General features: G+C 38.6%; 1 protein-coding gene across 1 annotated transcript in view; it reads right to left on the bottom strand.

The window, feature by feature from the left end:
- Positions 1–13,186, bottom strand: part of LOC107669193 (transformation/transcription domain-associated protein-like) — a 94,692-nt gene extending 81,506 nt beyond the window's left edge. The window contains 21 exon segments of the mRNA XM_016461329.1: positions 550–750; positions 834–1,090; positions 1,405–1,570; positions 2,625–2,816; positions 2,906–3,100; positions 3,299–3,396; positions 3,577–3,907; positions 4,048–4,282; positions 7,813–7,891; positions 8,261–8,399; positions 8,500–8,596; positions 8,726–8,814; positions 9,509–9,586; positions 10,563–10,688; positions 10,779–10,835; positions 10,938–11,021; positions 11,544–11,648; positions 11,747–11,857; positions 11,940–11,989; positions 12,082–12,262; positions 13,126–13,186. Coding sequence (XP_016316815.1) covers positions 550–750; positions 834–1,090; positions 1,405–1,570; positions 2,625–2,816; positions 2,906–3,100; positions 3,299–3,396; positions 3,577–3,907; positions 4,048–4,282; positions 7,813–7,891; positions 8,261–8,399; positions 8,500–8,596; positions 8,726–8,814; positions 9,509–9,586; positions 10,563–10,688; positions 10,779–10,835; positions 10,938–11,021; positions 11,544–11,648; positions 11,747–11,857; positions 11,940–11,989; positions 12,082–12,181 — 2,790 coding nt within the window. The 5' untranslated portion in view covers positions 12,182–12,262; positions 13,126–13,186.
- Between the last annotated feature and the right edge of the window lie 5,371 nt (positions 13,187–18,557).

Raw genomic sequence — 18,557 nt, 5'->3', positions numbered from 1 at the left:
TTTGGTATTGAGGTAAAAGTTACCTTGCATTTGCTATATAACAGTGGGTGATGGTCACGAAGATGACTGAGCAAATTTGATGCGTTTCCCCCTTTTGCAGCTACTTTCTTCTTGCAAGATCGGCAGAGAGGGTGACCGTCCTCGATTAAATTGCCTTCAGGACTCTTGTAAAAGCCAAAATACGACCAGAACACCGATTTGGTCCTCTTAGATGGCTGAAAAATCTCCCGAGCGCTGTCACTGCCTTCCGCCATTTCGTCTCGTGCAAAAAAAAAAAAAACAACAACAACATTGCATGCTGCTTCTGCGTCAGACTGATGCTGGCTGGACAGGATTTACCGCGAGTTTTCAAAATTGCGATAATCAAACACGGTTTTGATGATAATTAAATTTTAAACGGTAATACTAACCGTCAGGGCATTTTATCGTGATTTATCGTAAAACCGGTAATCGTTCCATCCCTATTGTGCAGTCCTACAAGGTACCGCATATATCATGCATTGACAACACAATAAGATGCTGCTTGTATGAGGATGATCTAAGCATTACCTTTTCCATGGGAAGCTGAATGGAGGCTTTGCAGTCTGTGAACTCTGCCTTGATGCTGGGGCCTTGAACCTCGGTCACCACATACTGCAGCTTCTGCGACTCCTTCAACATTTTTCGGTTACTTCCTCCAAACTTACCCAGTACCCGGTAAGCAACATGGGAGATGGTCTCCGCAGGGTTACGAAGTGTTCGCCACAACGCCTGTTTATAAATGCATTACGGAAAACATTTGAATCATCCATCAGGCCTCAGTCAGGTCTAAGGTTAAAGGTCAGAGGTTTTACCTGCATCAGTTCAGCTCGGACTGGCTGGATGTGGTCATATAGGAAGTCAGGCTGTAGGTTGTCCACACAGAGCTCCAGTGTGCGCAGGCCCTGGCTGACCAGAGTCTGGGAACCGTTGAGTGCAGACACCAGTGGGTCCATGAGCATGGGCAGGTAGGGCAAAAGAGAGCTCAGCCGCACAGGGACAGTGAGACACAGCTCCACAAACAGATCCTTCATGTGCTGCTTATGGAGGCCGCTCTGCAGCATGTTCAAACCTAAGAGATGACACAAAGGATCAATACTCAAGGAGGTGTTTTCATGGTGACAGACATCTCAGTTCTTTATTTTTTAAACTGCTTTTGGTTTGGTATGAACAACAGAAAATATGAGAAGAGTTGATACTCATTTATTTTGCTACCTCCACAATGCGTTATATGGTTAGCTGGACCCAATTTGTTATTATATTTACCTACGCTATGATGCTTTTAGAATTGACCAAAAAGCCCCTTTGGGTTGTGACCCACCAGTTAAGAACCACTGTACCGAGGAACAGTGTTCACTGAACTAACCCTTTAATGATCTCACTCACCTTGCAGCAAATTAGGCAGCAAAGGCAGAAACTCCTGGTACAAGAGGTCATGGCTGCCTCCCCCTATTGAGCGGAACAGGGCTCTCAGCAACAGGAAGTAGTTATAGGGCTCCTTAGCAGACTGAGCCAGCTCCATGGAACTGTTTACTATTTTATGAAGGTGAGGCTAAAAAAAAGAGAGATTCAATACATCCTTGAGAAGAAAAATAGAAACTTTTATTCTTCACTGTAAAGTAAGAACAACTGAATAAGTGAGCAAAAGCCATATACTGATATATAAGCCAGGCTGCTTGATTGGCATATATTCAGACATTTTGAGAATTTTATAAGAAATATATTTATTAGTATACATGGATATGACAGACACTTACACTACCGTTCAAAAGTTCGGAGTCAGTGCAATTTTTTAAAATGTTTTTGAAAGAAGTCTCTTATGCTAACCAAGGCTACATTTATTTGATCGAAAATACAGTAAAAAAAATCAGAAGCCAGTGTGATGAGATCCTTCAGAATTTATTTTAATGTGCATGATTTGGTGTTCAAGAAATATTTTTTGTGCTGCTTAATTTTTTGTGGATACCATGATAAAAATGTTTTTCGGGATTCTTTGATGAATAAATTGTTCAAAAGAACAGCATTTATTTAAAATATAAATCCTTTATAAAAATGTAAGTCTTTAACTGTCACTTTTGATCAATTTAATGTGTCCTTGCTAAGTAAGTATTAAGCAAAAAGTATTAATTTTAAACTTCTGAATGGTAGTGTATGGTTGTGTGAAACAATACAGTGAGAAGTAAACTGCAACCATTAACAAAAAAAAAAGACTATTTCAAAACAGTGACACTGAATGTAAGAGGATAATTTCAGCGGGCAACAGGATCGATGGGAAGTGAGATACAGAAACCTCTTCCTCTCCACTATTTCAACAGTGACCTTCACTTTGGTCTTTCCTGTCAATCTGAGGCACAAGTGTCATTTCTCATCAGAGGAGCTGACAGAACGCATTAAAATTAATGCAGCACAGTTACTGCCGCTGAGGCGTTAGACAGCACAGTGTCATCAGAGCTTGGAGGGTGTGAGCGATCCCTCCGTTCAATCGCTCTGAAAAAATTGTGAATTACCTACTCAATACTCTAAATAAGCACCTTAGCCAACTAAAAGACAAAAAAAGGCCACAATTTGCTTCATAAACCTGCATGTGCATAAGACGCAACACTCACCTTGAGCATCTGCTCATTTTCAGCAGCGAAGAGAGACACTGAACCAAAGACCAGTTTGAAGAGTTTGAGATAAAGGTTTGACAACTCTACATTGGAGCCCATTTCAGGCAGACGCTCCAACAGATACTCCACCAAAATTGTGGCAAACAGTGCAGAGGTAGTCAGGTTGGCCAGGAAGGAATTTGCAACAATCTGTTGAAGGATTGAACAGCCATGTCATATCAACAGTCAATAATTTTGTATGTCAAGTCATTTCTTTAGTGAACAAAAACTGCCAGTACCTGTAGGGCATAGTTTTTGGATATGCGTTCCACCATGTATGGAACAGTGGTCTGGAAGATCTCTTTAAAAGTGAGAGGGTTCATCATGGTGAAGACTCCTGCGAAGTGCTCTAAAACCTCCTTCTCCTCCTTCATCCGCACTGTCTGACAGTTAGCCACACGAATGTACGTCTGTCCATTGCCGGCAATCTGTACCTAGCCAAAAGGGGGTTGGCTCTGTCATAAGCTGTAAACTTCAGCTCCCGGTATCAAGTGCGCTCGAATAAAGCAACTTTATTATGTTCTCAACATAATGTGACTTTCAGATTTAAACACCTCAGCTATTCTACCAGAAAGTTACTTTGTGTAATGATTTTGTTGTGGTAATCTGCATTAATCAGTGGACAGTCGTACCTGGTAGATGTCCAAGGCCTGCATGGCATATTTGACCAGCTTGATGTAAATCTGTGTTTCTTTGGGCTGGAGTTGCTTGTTGGGAATGAACTGTGCCTCTGTAATACAACAATACCACGGTGAGAATATTAAAATGGGAATGCTGAGCAGAACTAGCCCTTCAATGACTTTGAGACGCTCCACAAGCTTCAACAGTCCAGACAAAGAAAATGTTAAACAGAACCAATATTTAATGACTTGGCACAATCTAAAGCCAAGTAAAAGTTAATCCATCTCACCTCCAGGAGCTTTACAAGAAGTGATGCCCCATGTGATAGTTTTCACTCCACATACAAGAGTCTTCACCAGACTGCGACAGTCGGACACCTGGAAGGTCTGTTTGTCCTCCTTGTCCCCAGGTCGATCAAAAGGTGTGGCCGGAGGTGGTGCGGGGGTGACGGGTGTTGGGGGTGCAGGTGGAGGTAAGGCGGGTGTAGTTACAGTAGGGGTGGCTGGGACTCCTGGTAACGCCCCTGGGTCCACCACACCCACCTCTGATTGGGGCTTGCACTTCTTAAAGAGAGATACCAGCTGGTACCGTGCAATGGTGTGGAACTTCAACACAAAAACCTGAGAATAGAGAAGTCATATAATGTCAGATCCGTATATTTTGAGCTTTATAAATGCATTTACATGTGGCCAGTCTTGTATCCTATTGTAATTACAATCACAGCGTAGTTTACACAGGCTAATGTGCCAGTCTATCTCACCTCCAGCATTCTCATGAGAATGTCTCTGCCATTCCCATTCTCTTGTTCGCTCTTTGATCGGATGCAGTCTACGAGGTTTAGCAACAGCTTACAGGACATGGTTTGGATACTGCTGGGTAGGGACTCGTCGTCAATATTCTTAGCAAACAGTTGAACAGCCAGAGAGAGGTCCGTCAATGGGAGGTTCTGTCTAACATGGTGCACCAGGTCTGCTAGCGTGCTGTATGCCAAGGGCCTGAAACATCAAGAGACTCCATGGTAGACAACAGAATCTAAGCTTTCTAGAGGATTTCTGTTAGGGTTGTGGCAAAACTAAAACTTCTCAGTAGCGATTTCGATACCATGGTAATATTCAATATTGGCCAGTCTGTTTACATGAGACACAAGTGACTGTGTTTAACCCTTCACCATGTTTAACTGCATTTGCACACAGCCATTCACAAGATTTTAAGTCTCTAATGGTCTCCAAGGCTGCATCTATATGACCAATATTACAGTAAAAACAGTAATATTTCAAAATAATGACATTTTTAAAATGTACATGTTTTCCATTTTAATTTAAAAAATGTCATTTATTCCTGTGATGGCAAATCTGAATTTTCAGCAGCCATTACTCCAGTAAAGATCATTTCTTACTTCATTAAGATAATTTCATATCATCACAGTTGAAAATTCTTTTATGATTATTTTTATGAACAAAGTGGTAACACTTTATTTTAAAGTGTCCTTGTTACACGTTACATGTACTTACTATTATAATAACAATTAATTATGCATAATTACATGCAAGTAACCCTAGGCCAAAACCTAATCCTAACCCTAACTATACAGTAAGTACATGTAGTTAATTAATATTACTCAGTACTTAAATGTATAATTACACTGTAACAAAGACACCTTAAAATAAAGTGTCACCAACAAAGTTCAAAAGAACATTGAACATTTATTTGAAATAGAAATCTTCTGTAACAATATAAATGTCTTTACTGACACTTTTGATCAATTTAATGCATCCTTGCTGAATAAAAGTATTAGTTAAAAAAAAAAAAAAAAAAACTTACTGACTCCAAACTTTTAAACAGTAGTGTAGCTACATTTTATTTTAATTTTATAGTGCTATTGACTTGTTACAGATATCCCTACTCCTGTGGTGTGGAACCTCCAGCCTGAAATTGATCAAAACCAACCCTCAAAGAACAAACAGCTCTCAACCCTGGCTAATAATACTATCTTGGGTCGATACTTGGGGGATTTCAAGCAAAGTTTCAGAATAAACGACACTAATGGCTTTGACAGATTTTGAGTCCTGCCAAAATTTGCCTGCTAAAGGCTGACGGAAGCCGTGGATGAAAGAGGGGTGGCGTTGGCAGGCATATTACATCTGGGGCAGGGAGACAGACAGTGGGCAATGCCAGGACAGCCTGGCACATGAAGATGGGCACCTGGATCTCTTCTGCCCAGTGGGGCAACTCAGCTCAGTCACGCACCATTAACAATCAATTCTGATATGCTGCACTTGGTGAAATCTAACTTGTCTTTTTTCCCCAAAGAAACTTGGGAGGAAAAGGATTGTGGCCTCTAGCCACACTGAAGAAATGACAATAAAATGAACATTTATTATTATTATGGCTCCAATCCAAAATCTAGTCAGCTACCTTGCTGTCTACATAGTCAACTGCTTTCTAAGAAATCAAACAGAAACAGAACCTTTTAAGTGACTGACTTATAACCCACTACAAATAAAAAGTGCTTCTCTCAACACTTTGTTGTGAAGCTAACAATACGCTGCATTATAGTTTTAATGTTCTGTTAAGACACAGCATGCTCAAATACTGGACATAGACTGATTTTTTCAAGGGGATGCATGATAGTGATGGGTTGTTCTTGAATGATTCATTTATTTTGAATAAATCTTTAATATGACTCAGGAACAACGAGTTGTCTCAGAGAGTGATTTATTTATTAATTCTATGTTGACCGTGCATGCACAACATCCTATAGGTTCTCCCGACTAATCAGTTCTGTTTCCTGTACAGACTACATAGCATTAACCTATGGGGATGAGGTGTGACATAAGAACAAATGACTCCGGCCCGGGAGCTGAGGTGAACTAACAGACTGCATAGCCTGCAAACCCAGCTAAGCACTGAAATAATAATTTCTGTTACATGGAATTTGGTCTTGCTACATTATAGTTTCTTATTCAACATGTGATCAGTGTTTGTGTATGTAAATGTGTTGAGGAATTTGGATATTAACTTGTAGCGAAATGACTTGAAAAAAGATTCAGAGATTCAAAGAACAGAGTCAGTAAAATGATCTGAACTTCCCATCACTAATGCAAGATGCGTCCATATCACCATTGATTACCAAGTGTTATTGGATTATTTTTAGTTCTATTGGACGATAATGGAAATTGAATTTGTGTATGCTCATACTCTCTGTTGTTACATTTAGATGCCATCTAAACCTTACCTTTGCCAACATCTAAAATAAACTTAGTAAATCTTTAAAATCACTAATCTAACACGATAAAAAATTATTCTACATTTTTACCAGAGTAAATCAGTTTTAGAATTTAAAACAACTGATTTAATTAATTTTGTACATAACATGAAAATAATTATCAGCTTATATGTATCAGATAATAATTTGAATAAACATCTCTAGTATTACAATTCATACATTTCATCAATAAATAAATGTTTATTTATAGTCAACATATCGCTTTGCCATTCGTCAATGGAACCTCTTCAAAATGTCTAGACTCTTATATCTTGATAATCTTATTGTAATACTTTGAGGGATGGTATATCAAAATGCTCCAGTCTTATAAGTTTGGTTTTATCAATTTATTATTTTCTCTTTCTTTTCTCAGTGCCTGTATCCTTCTATTGTTGGAAGTGCAGAACTTTGTGCGTTTGGTTTTATGTAGTAAGTGGTTTAAATGTGAACTGAAAAAAAAACATTTGCCAACATTCTTTTTTTTTTACTTAATTTAGTCAAAATGCATTCTGGGATTGCCTTCTCTGCGAAGCACAGCATGTACCCCGCTTTAGAATTTAGCCCAAACGAGTCATGACTGTGCTGCCTACTTTTTAAAAAGATGCGTAAGGCCCCGATATACTTCAAACGAAGTTCGTTTTCGTTCTTCTTTGGGGGCAAATAGACGTTCGAAAAGGCTGAGCGACGGTATACTGTTTTCGAACATTCCAACACCCCCGCGCTGCTCGAGGCAGGGTGTACATTAATGTAAACATGTCGCCCCGCTCACGCGTATGCCCTAAACACAACAACGATGCAATGATGGTGTATCTAGGTGTGAGACGGGTACCAATGGTCAGAATATTATAGACAATATTTATTTTTATAAAAAAAAATTTTTTTTTTAAATCGCACATCAAAGAGGGTGGAGTTCCAGAACACACCCACCGACTGCGTAATCGCCACGGACCAATGGAATCTCAAAGGTGTGTAGGAGCCAAAACGAACTCCCCCAGAAAGTTTGCTTTGGTGAGCTGTTTTGAACTGCTGAAACGAACTCAAAACGAACTTAGTTTCGGCCTGATTTTGTTCGAAATTACATCATATCAGTTCGTTCTTCGATTTCGTTTGAAGTATATCGGGGCCTTTAAGTGGATCTGCAATGCCTTGCAGCGCTGCCTAACTAGGCTTTGTAGGTTAAATGTGTGCCCTGCGAATTGCACAGACTGCTTATACATGAAACATAATATTGGTTTAGAGAGGGTTAATCTGCATTCTTACCTTAGCGTCTCTCTTGCAGTGTATCCTGAGCCAATGAGTATTGACTCATCGAAAAGCTTGTCCATGCATGGAATGAATTCTGCAACACAAACAGACTTTATCAGATGTCATCGCAGGCTCTGAAGCCCACCGAAACAGCTCAGGGGCCCATGAACCATGAGATACATCAATGCCAGACCTCAACAGTCAGAGTTTCTCATCGATTCATTTAACCTTCTCTACAGGATTAATGATTTAGAAGAGTGTATCAGATTCCTCTCTCAAATGCTATTGATTGAGAGGTGAAGCTCAGAGAACGCAGCCGTTACATATCAAAGCGGTATCCCATGAAGCTCAGCGGTGTAATTAACACCAGATGCGAGCGCTCCTACAATAGCGAGCGCTTTGCATATCTTATTTGGGAATATCTGCCAACAATCTGCAAAGTGTTTGGCGGTGGATGACTCACGGCTGCGTAGATCTGTGGTGAGGATGTGCTTGGCAGCGATCAGCAGCTCTTTCCGCAGGTGAGCCGTCTCAGGGGGGCAGTTAGACAGCAGCTGCAACATCCCCTTCACCATCTGCTGGGAGTACTTCCCAACCAAGTCCTGACACACACACGTTTCACATCGCCACATTAGTCACTGCTTGAGTATTAAAACAAGTTTAGAAAAGTTTAATAAACAGGTGGTTGGGCTACGTTTCTACCTGGTAGATCCGGATAATGTAAGCCAGGAATGACAGGGTCTTGATCTGTGCTGCAATAAAATCTGCATAAAGCTCCTTGTTGAACAGCTTGTGTTGCCTGTCACGGACAGAAACCAGGAAAAGCTTTAAATGTCACTACGTGTTAAACTGCACCTATGAAATCCTTTCCTGTGCATTAGTGGTGATGTAATACCACACGCTCAACAAGATGCAAGAGGTCACTGACCGAGCCTGTGGAGACACCTGCAGCATGATGGTGTTCATGATAAGAGGCACAAACTCTGACACCGCGTTGTGAATGTTCAGTTTGTACAGCTAGGGAAAAAAAAAAAAATCACACAGAAAAGCAATTACTGCATCAAATAACAGCAGGGCGATAGACAGAGAGTAGACTCGAGCTTGAAACATTGTTGTGTAAAATTGTACACCATTTATAAGATTCATGCATTCAGAACAGAAATTTAGAGTCGGACTCAAAGGCAAACTCCACCAATACGTCAAAGCATTTTAAAAACAAATCATAAAACCCTGAAGATTTAAGACACTACACCATGTAATAGATTGAACATTTTCATGGCATATTTCTGAAAGCAGTATCTGTGATTTTTGTGGGTCCTGCATTTTAAGCAGAAAATAGAAGTACACCTGCTGGTCAAATGTATAATGATAACATGCGGAGAAGGTGAAATAAAAGCTGTCAAAGTGTTTTGACTGATCGTAGCTTCCTAACAGCTGTGGACTGTCATTTTCTGTCTCAAAACATCAAAACTGATTTCCTTTACAATTAAAGCTCATAACAACAAAGGCAAAAACATCTAATCACAGCAATCATTTTGATAAGAGTGGCAGGTTTGAGGAAGCAATGGATTTAGCTATAAAGTATGGGTTTCAGATGACTGACAGCACCTTTTATAAACGAGCCAAATGTCTAAATGAGAGATGTGTACTTTTAAAAAGAGGATGGCTGGCATAAAGTCAATACTGAATGAGTGTTTTTATGGGCTCTCACCTGATACATGAGGACGACAATGATGGGCAGCTCTGCCAACACTTTGAGTGACAGCGATCCCCGGGGGATTATGGTATGCTGGAGGACAAAGAGGAGATGGATGAGGCCACTGAGAGACTGAACCAGTTGTCACCATAAAACTTATTTTTTAGCACTCATATTGATTTGCTTTTTGTGTTGAAGAGAATTAAAAAAAAAAAAAAAAAAAGCAACTGCATTCCAGGACCTCTTAAGCAGAAAAAGCATAAGCAGGAATTCAGTGCCCTCTAGTGTCTACATATAGTAAATATTCTTTGCATTGGAATACTCAGCGCAAGTAAACAGTCCACAAAGACCCTGTTTACACATTTGTGTAGGCTGATCTGATCACAAGCGGTCAGCACAATATACATGTGTATTCAGGATTCAAAACATTTTGTGGCTGAATGCACATATTGTGGAGGTCACAAATCCATGAGATAGAATTGTTTTTGTAGTATTAACTAACCATCTTGATGTATCCAAGACTGCAGTGAAAAACCATTTACTTGCCTGTCAATCACTGCACAAAAATAGTGTTTTGCCATTTATGAGCAGCATGTTTAAAAAGAAAATAACCATCCAATTGAATAAATTGGGAAATAAATTTTATTTTCTGCTTTAGCAATATACATTTACACACTGATGTGTTATTACCAGGTGTAAATCGGCTGATCAGCTGTGATCAGATCACGCAGTACAGGTGTTACTGCATAGATATGTTAACAAGATCAAACAATTATACCATAATAACATTAGGTTACTTACTACTACTAGAATACTGCCATATTTTGTTCATTAAGACAAACACAGATCAGTATTTGAACACTCAGATCTTATCAGTTTTACTTTCAGCGTCCAGGCTTATTGGTACGTTACAGTTCACTCACACACATGCAGACACACAATCTTACACACAGTACCATTCTCTGGACTAAAGCACATCGCTCTCATCATTGTGTTTCTGCTGATCATGTTTGTCAAAACTATTCAGCTAATGAGGATTTTGTACAGGTCTGCTGGAGTTTGTACTGACCGTTCGGGTCTCGCTGTCCTCACGCTCCGGTGTGGTCTTCACTAATACTGAGGTGATCATGCCCACCATTTCTGGAGAAGGCACTGTGTTTTCTGCAATAACCTGAGGATTCTCAAAGTACCTCGTCTGACAGACAGATACACAAGTTCAGAAAACACATACTTTAACAAACACACTTCAAAAAAAAAATTTAAAAAAAGGGTTAAAAGACCTTACCACTACTTTTGGCAGTTCTTTGTAAATTTGCTTCACAAAGTCCAAGAAATGATGAATCTGTAAGAGTTGGCAGGAAGATGTTATTTAATAACATTTACTGAAACACAGGAAATGCAAATGCTAGTCAACATCACAGAGTGCCAGAAGGTTGCATCTTACCTCTTGAGAGATTGGCGGGCGAAACTGTTTGTGCAATTCAATGATGATGCGTAAACAAATGAGCACATTCTCCTCACTTTCAATCTAAATGATGAAACAGAGGCAAGAACCAATCAGAGCCATTTTTTATATAAAACATACACACACTCGTGCACAAGCACGCACACAAGATGATGCATTACATAAGTAAAATAAATTAGATTTAATATTCCTTTGTAAGAGAACTGTTTTTTTTTTTCATGTAGTTTGAAATGTTGTAATTTATTCCCATTATATGACTATGATTTTACTGTTTTTGTTTGTTTTTTTCATTAAGACAAAACAATCAAGTCAGAATTCACACAGATCAGCATTTGGACACTCAGATCTTATCAGTTATGCTTTCAGCGCCCAGGCTCATTGGTACTTTACAGTTCTCACACACACACACACACAATCATTCACACAGTACCATTCTCTGGACTAAAGTACATCGCTCTCATCTTTGTGTCTCTGCTGTCCCTCTTGCAGGTAGTTACATATACAAATATTTGTCCAACAATGCTCTACAGCCTTTATTTTATAGGCTCTTTAAATTAGAATAAACTTGGCATTCAGGTAGCTGACCTCAAGGAAGCGGAACATGACAGAAAGGATGTTCTTGGCATGAGGCCGCAGATGTTCATTAGTTGGGATTCGGTGGATGATCTCCAGGACAAGTTTCCTTAATTGCTGTAACAAGAGTCAAAGAAACCTCATGTTTACTTAAATGTCAGGAATGAGGCCTCAATAAAGACAATATGCAATATGATTTTCACTAAAAAGCACACCTGCGTTGGTTTCTCTTGAAGGAACTGCACTTCTCCATCCTGCAGAAACGTTAGGAAACGAGGGATGATGTGCTCCAAGAAAGTAGAATACTGTGGCGAGGATGTGACATTCTGTGGACGAGGATTAACATGAATGAAAATGAGGAAGCGTCTTTTATTTCAAGCTTTTTATAAACAAAATATAAGGGCTCACCTCAAAATTCTCACTGACTTCCTGCATCATTTTCAGTTTGGTCTCATCCGCTGATGTTTAAGCGAAAGAGAATCACGGTGGTAAGCAGAGACAACGCTTTAAACTAACATTGCAACTTTTTAGTTGAATGGAATACACTCACGTGTGTTGTTGTCAGTGAGCGCCGCCACGAACTGCAGGTATTTCTTCATAAGGGTGGTCTGATCCACCACAGTGGGGCTCGGGGTGGGCACGAAAGACATGGTGGCAGCCGGGACAGACAGGATTACGCTGAATAAGGGCAGACTAATGTCTGCGCTCGTCTCAGTAGAAATTCATGTCATCTGTAGTAGAGTAACCATAAGGGGAACGTCAATATTAGTGTCAGCCTTGCACAAACAGGTACAGTATCGTATCAGATGGTACTATCATGGTATTTTGACAGATGCATCGGTACTGAATCATTACCATATTCACATGACATGGTATTTACGTGATATTAAAGGTCAAAATGCATGGTAGTACCATCTAAACACACACAAAGATACATTATTGCCATTTGACTTTGCAAGTAAACAACTTGTCTACATCACAACTGACTGACTGAAAACTATAAACATATATAGAGAAATTTGAGATGAATAATAATGACACTATATTGTCTGCTTTATAACTGAACTTGGAAATAGAACTGAATTGGTTTATAATTGAAGAATTTTGCAACAAAGACGTTTCCCTGTTCATTACTGTAAGGCTGATTTTAAAGCGATCTGTTTTGCGTACTTGCCATTGCATTTATATCAATTGCTCACAACAAACATAATGGCAAATAAATCAAAATCTCACCCAGCACAATTACTTACAAAGTGTTTTATGCAGACTAGTTTATAAGCTGACCTCTAGTTTAGGGAAGCGGTGGGCGCGCCAAACTGCAACAACACGCCTACTGCAGTCACGCTCGCTGACATGATATGATGCGCTCGTGCTAAAGTGCTAATATTAAAACCGAAATGAACCCCTCTATCACAAAGCTGCCATTAACACAGCGACTTCCGCTTCTCGGAAAGGATTTACATGTGTTTATAATAGTATTGAGTAAGCTAGCAGCACACCAGGCCAATCACAGAAGAAAGAGAATACTGTCGCTAACTGCTAACCCACACCATGACATTATTCACATGAAGAACTCAGGCTTTGCACTTTTTACCTCAATTAGTGCAAATATCTAAAGCGGTTGTCTTTCACACATAAGCTAATAAGGAACTTCTCCACTCATTATGCATATAAATTACCAAATCACTCCCAAAAACAGCAACAACTTACCAGCAAGGAGACCGGAAGGAGTTGTAAAAGAACTTCCGCTACACGTATGAAATTTAGTGGAAGGGCTGAAATCAATCCGCCGTTGTTTTGTTTGCTAATTGTGTGAATTGTTATACAGTGTAAACTGTAACGTGCGAATTTTATGCTTTTGTACTAGTCTTTCTCAAGTGTAATTGGGTGCCACAGCCTTGTCCTTAGCAGTGATTTTCAAATTTAGACACCAATATAGTTCCATGCGGAAGGATACCAAGAGAACGCAGGCGTGCGAAGACCATCGAAAACGATGGTCTTTCCCGTTTACATTTAAATTGGTATATAAAGTGTTTAATGTAACTTTATCACACCCCAGTATACAACATATTATTTTAATAATCGATTCAGCGCGATTTATAAATACTAAATTTGTTTATAAAAACGTGTTATCGACACGTTTGTGTTGAATCAGGTTTATATGAAACACTACTGCATAAAACGACATTAAAATGCTTCACCAGCTGCAGTGATGTGCGCTTTTTATTGGATCCAATAATGATTGTGATAATAATTTACCTCTTAAGACCCGGCAAAACATTTTAGGGAAAAAATTATATTTTTTGATGTCATTACATTGTTTAGAGCATTAAAAAAATGTAAACAAAAAAATGTAAATCATTCATAAGTTATGCTACGTCCTTGGTAGAGGACATCGGGACTCAATTTCTTAAAAAAAAATAATAAAAAGACATGAATGAACATGCATAGGCAAAAACAATGGATTTTTTAAAATCACCAATACATTTTTAGTTTTCAGGATTTTTTTCACCATCTTTGTATAAAGATAATTCCCAACCATGTTATAACATATACTATATTTTTCTTCATGCAAAATGTGTGTAAAATGGCCACAAACAGGTTTTCTCATTATATATAATGTATCTATAAACTAAATCTAATTTGCATATTAATGTGTTTTTGGGGCAACATGTAATGAAAAAAGAAGTGTAATATTGAGAGTAATAATTGACAAGATTTTCATAATAATATATAATATTTCATAGGAATATTGAAATATATTTTCTTTCCCTTTTAATTTGTTGTCTCACAAAATGCATAATAAACATGCTTTTAGTCCCGGTGTCCTCATATGAGGACATGTATGAAATCAACCTCCTGTTTCATAACAGAAAGTCATATTTGATTTGAAACCCCATAACATTTTCCTGAGATGTTGATTTATGACACACAGTTTAAAAATTAGTCCGATTTAAATGACAATTACAAAATATTATCATATTTCCATAAGAGTGTCACTAAATTAATATTAGACATTTTTGAAGACCAAGGAGAGGGAGTGGTCATGGTGAAACATCCAAACATTTAGTATCTCTGAAAAGCCCTGCGTGTGCTCTGTACAGGACATCCAGACTTAAAACTGTGGCATGTATAGTCTCAGAGAAATTCACTAAATTCACCACTTGGGCGAGTTTTAGTAGAAGTAGGTGATAGAAAAACTGAACAACTCAAAGAAACAAGGTGTATTAATCCCAAAAGGACAACACATGAAAACATCAGAATTTCGTGGAGGAGATAACGAAATATCAAACAAATGTGGCATCTGCAAACACATGATGGATGCTACATTTCAGAGCTGTCTTCATTTTTTTTTTCTATCTTAATTTGCCATGTTTGGGATTGTTTTGATTTTGACAACTGAAATTTCAGTGGATGTCAGTTTTCCCCAAGTTCACACAAACGCCCTATGTGTCAGACTCTGTTCCATGTTTTGTCTGTGTCTTGCTCCCCAGGTGTTCCTTTCCCATGTTTAATTTGTCCCAGGTGTTCCCCATGATGGTTCATGGATCCCAGGTGTGTCTCGTCATCCCCTCCTCCTCGTGTGTGTATAAAAAGTGTTCCCAGTCCCAAGTTCTCTGTCCGCTGTGAACATCTTCGTGTAAACGTCTTCCTGAGTTCGTCTCCCTTGGTTCCTTGGTGGTAATAAAGTCCTGTTAAACGTATTCTCCAGCGTCTCCTCGTTCCTCGTGTGTATGCAACGTAACACTATGCAGGTGTAATCACATTAACAATGGACAGGTTCCTGTAACATTTGACAACCAGAATGGTTTTGTTTTTATATTAATATTTTGCATTATTAATATTTATATTAATATTAAACAATATTTTGTATGAAATATGTGCTATCATGCTTTCATTTTGATAAATGCCACTTGGTTTAACATTTTCTCATGTAATGACAGTCAAAATATATGACTGTCATTACATGAGAAAATGTTAAACCAAGTGGCATTTCTCAAAATGAAAGCATGATAGCACACTTTTTGTTTTGATAGCACTCTTGTTTACTTTATAGGCTACAACATGACAATGAAAGCATGTTGAGACTTGTAAAACCTTTTTATTTTATTTTTTTTAAAGTTTCGTGTCATCTTGTAAGCTATTTCCATTCATCAACAGCCCAGATGGTGAAAGGTTACATTATCATTTCAATAGGCCCGCTGCTGGGCTGGGCGCATAAAAGAAGGAACAGATTCCTGTCCCCCACTGAACATGCGAACTGATTAATGTAGTTTTACATGAATGTTGTAATGTAATGCAATAAAGTAATGCAAATGAACCCTTTTTACATTTCCGGGTTTGGTCAGAAAAAATAAATGTGTCAAATTTGTTGTCACTCCCTCCCTCCCTCAGCCGTTGTACAAGAAACACTCACACACCAGCGTTAACCAGTTTTCTGTAATTTAATGTCAAAGTAATAAAACACAAAGTACGGTGTTATGTGGCATTTAATTTTTAAAAAGTCAAATATAAAAAAACTGTGTAAAAATGTCATCGTTTGTGAATAGGGTCCAATTCCATTCTTACACACTGTTGAGAAAAAATGGAACCTAGGACTGATTGTTTTCTACACCAGTCTAAATATTAAAGTCATGATAAAACAGAAGTAGTGATGGATCTTTTTTGATGTACATCTGAGTGAAATAGCTTTTTGATTGAATCATTGAGACATTTTGATTAAAATGATGAGGTCAAAAATATTTTAAAAATGAAACATGCATTGATTAATCACTCACTCAGAGATATAGCTTGCATTTAGAAAACAGATTTTTATTTCACTTTAAAAATGACTATGCATCATTATGCTAAGTTTCTGATGTAAAGAAATAGATTCAAACTAGAAAAAAATGAAATCTAAAGAATATTCGGCTGTGAGGGCACAGAGATGTTCACTGAACACCTCATGACTCCCATTCTGTTGTAAAGAGGGTCACAGGTTCACAACACAAATGTGTTTCTGCTGTAAACAGAGCTCTCATCTTTTCAGTTTAATGAGCGTAGGGTATCAGGCTCATAGTGTAATATCTGGATAACATTTTCTCTGCAGTGTGCATCAGCTCATTTAGATATGTTTTGTGAAGGCCTTGTTCACTGGCTTTTACGTCTCTCATAAAAACGCTTGTATAAGATGTTATTAGTCATGTAAGTGCTCTATTCATGGGCAAGGACTAATGTGCCGCTTCTTTGAAATGTGTATCTTCAGTTGTATTTTTGTACAGTGTATCCATGTGATATCAGACTATTTTTTAATAAATCATCTAGAGCATTGGTCCTGTGGACAGCTCTCAGCACTGCATATTATAGATGTGTACCTTATTTGATAAGTCCAGTTTAGTTCATGTGCACTCTGCTAATGACCTGATGAGTTGAAGCGTAGAAGACTTCCCAAAGATTTCCAAACCTTTTCATCGATGAATCACCTAGCGAGGTAAAAACAATCTTGGGACCCACCAAAAACTTGAAATATGAAACAAGAAAAGAAAATGCATTTGTTCTTTTTTAGTTATGAAATAACTTTAAACAAAGACATGACTGTGAATAGGCCTCATATAGGCCAATTGTTATATACATTGATTGATTTAGTATCTGCTCTGATGCATTCTATGAGTTCATTAAGTGAATAACCTGTGAAACTGGTTCAGTTTCAGGGAACCGGAATGGTTGTGCTGTATTTCTTGCAGCTCACGGGTAGCAACGCAAAGTGCTGTATAACACTGCTGTAATCTGTGCCACACTTGGCGTGTTGCATCATGTCAGAAAAGTCATACCCTACCTGCAATCAACATATTTTCAGTTTAAAATCAGTTGCTCTAAAGCCCAAAGAAGGACATAGTTTATTTTCTATGCAATGATTAGGGTATGTGCTCAGTGTGTTTCACATAAATTTGGTCATCAGCATTTTTTTTTTTTTTGTCATCCAAAGAAAAGCTGTACAGGATCCAGGACCAGCATATTTATGTTGAAAATCTAACACAATTAAGTGTAAGAGATAAAATAATAAGGATATTTTACAAATCTCACTGAATTCGGGGTAGTATACATTGTATCAGTTCATAAATTCCTGGAAATAGAACTTGGCTTTGCTAGTGTCATGCTTTATACTATTTGATTAAAGTCTTGACCATGCCTATTGGCCCATTATACCTAACATCACCATAAGAAAATGCACAGATGATCTCAACATTAATAACTAATTCTCTTTTTACTGTTTTTACTGTTTACAGTGAATTTATAACAGCTAAGGGGGTTAGCTTCGCGTCGTGCCTAACAACGCCCCTTAGCTGTTATAAATCACTGTAAACCATGCACGGCTTCTTGGGGCTTATTGCTTTAATATGCCACTTAAAGGTGGGGTATGCATTTTTTCAAAAGCGCTTTAGAAAACTGAGTCGGGCCGAATACCAAAACAAACTTGTAGCCAATCAGCAGTAAGGGGCGTGTCTACTCATGATGCGGAGGAGAGAGCGTTCAGTGCACCGGACATTAGCCGAGCCAAGCGACGACAGAAGGATTTATTAAAAGAAGGCTTAAGATAAGGCAAGAATTAGGACCCTTGTACATATCGGATCAGCTTTCCAGCGCTGGAGAGAACTCAAGGAGCGGGAAGACCTGCAATCGGATGCTGAGGTTGCTTTGTTTCTTCTCGATAGGTGAGCAACACCATGTCTACACCAGACGTGCCGCGCAGCAACAGCTAAAAAAGTCTGTCTACACTGGACGCGACAAAGTGACCGTTGAAAATCATTTGAAATTTGTGTCAATACGTCATAAATAGAACGCAGCAGCAGTTTTGTCAGGAATTTGTCATGCCGCGCTGCATCCAGCGTAGACAGCATCACTGATTATAATGAGTAATATAGTATTTTGTCGCGCCGCTCGCGTCCGATGTAGACACGGTGTAACATTGGTTTTGCTTTGTTTCACAGAACTAATCGTTGCCTGGGTTGCGTACGTATGTGTGGGGCGGAGCTATCAAAATAGGGG

The sequence above is a fragment of the Sinocyclocheilus anshuiensis genome, unplaced genomic scaffold, assembly GCF_001515605.1.
Source record: "Sinocyclocheilus anshuiensis isolate Anshui unplaced genomic scaffold, SAMN03320099.WGS_v1.1 scaffold220, whole genome shotgun sequence".
Classification (NCBI taxonomy): Eukaryota; Metazoa; Chordata; class Actinopteri; order Cypriniformes; family Cyprinidae; genus Sinocyclocheilus; species Sinocyclocheilus anshuiensis.
This window is presented reverse-complemented; position numbering and strand designations above follow the sequence as displayed.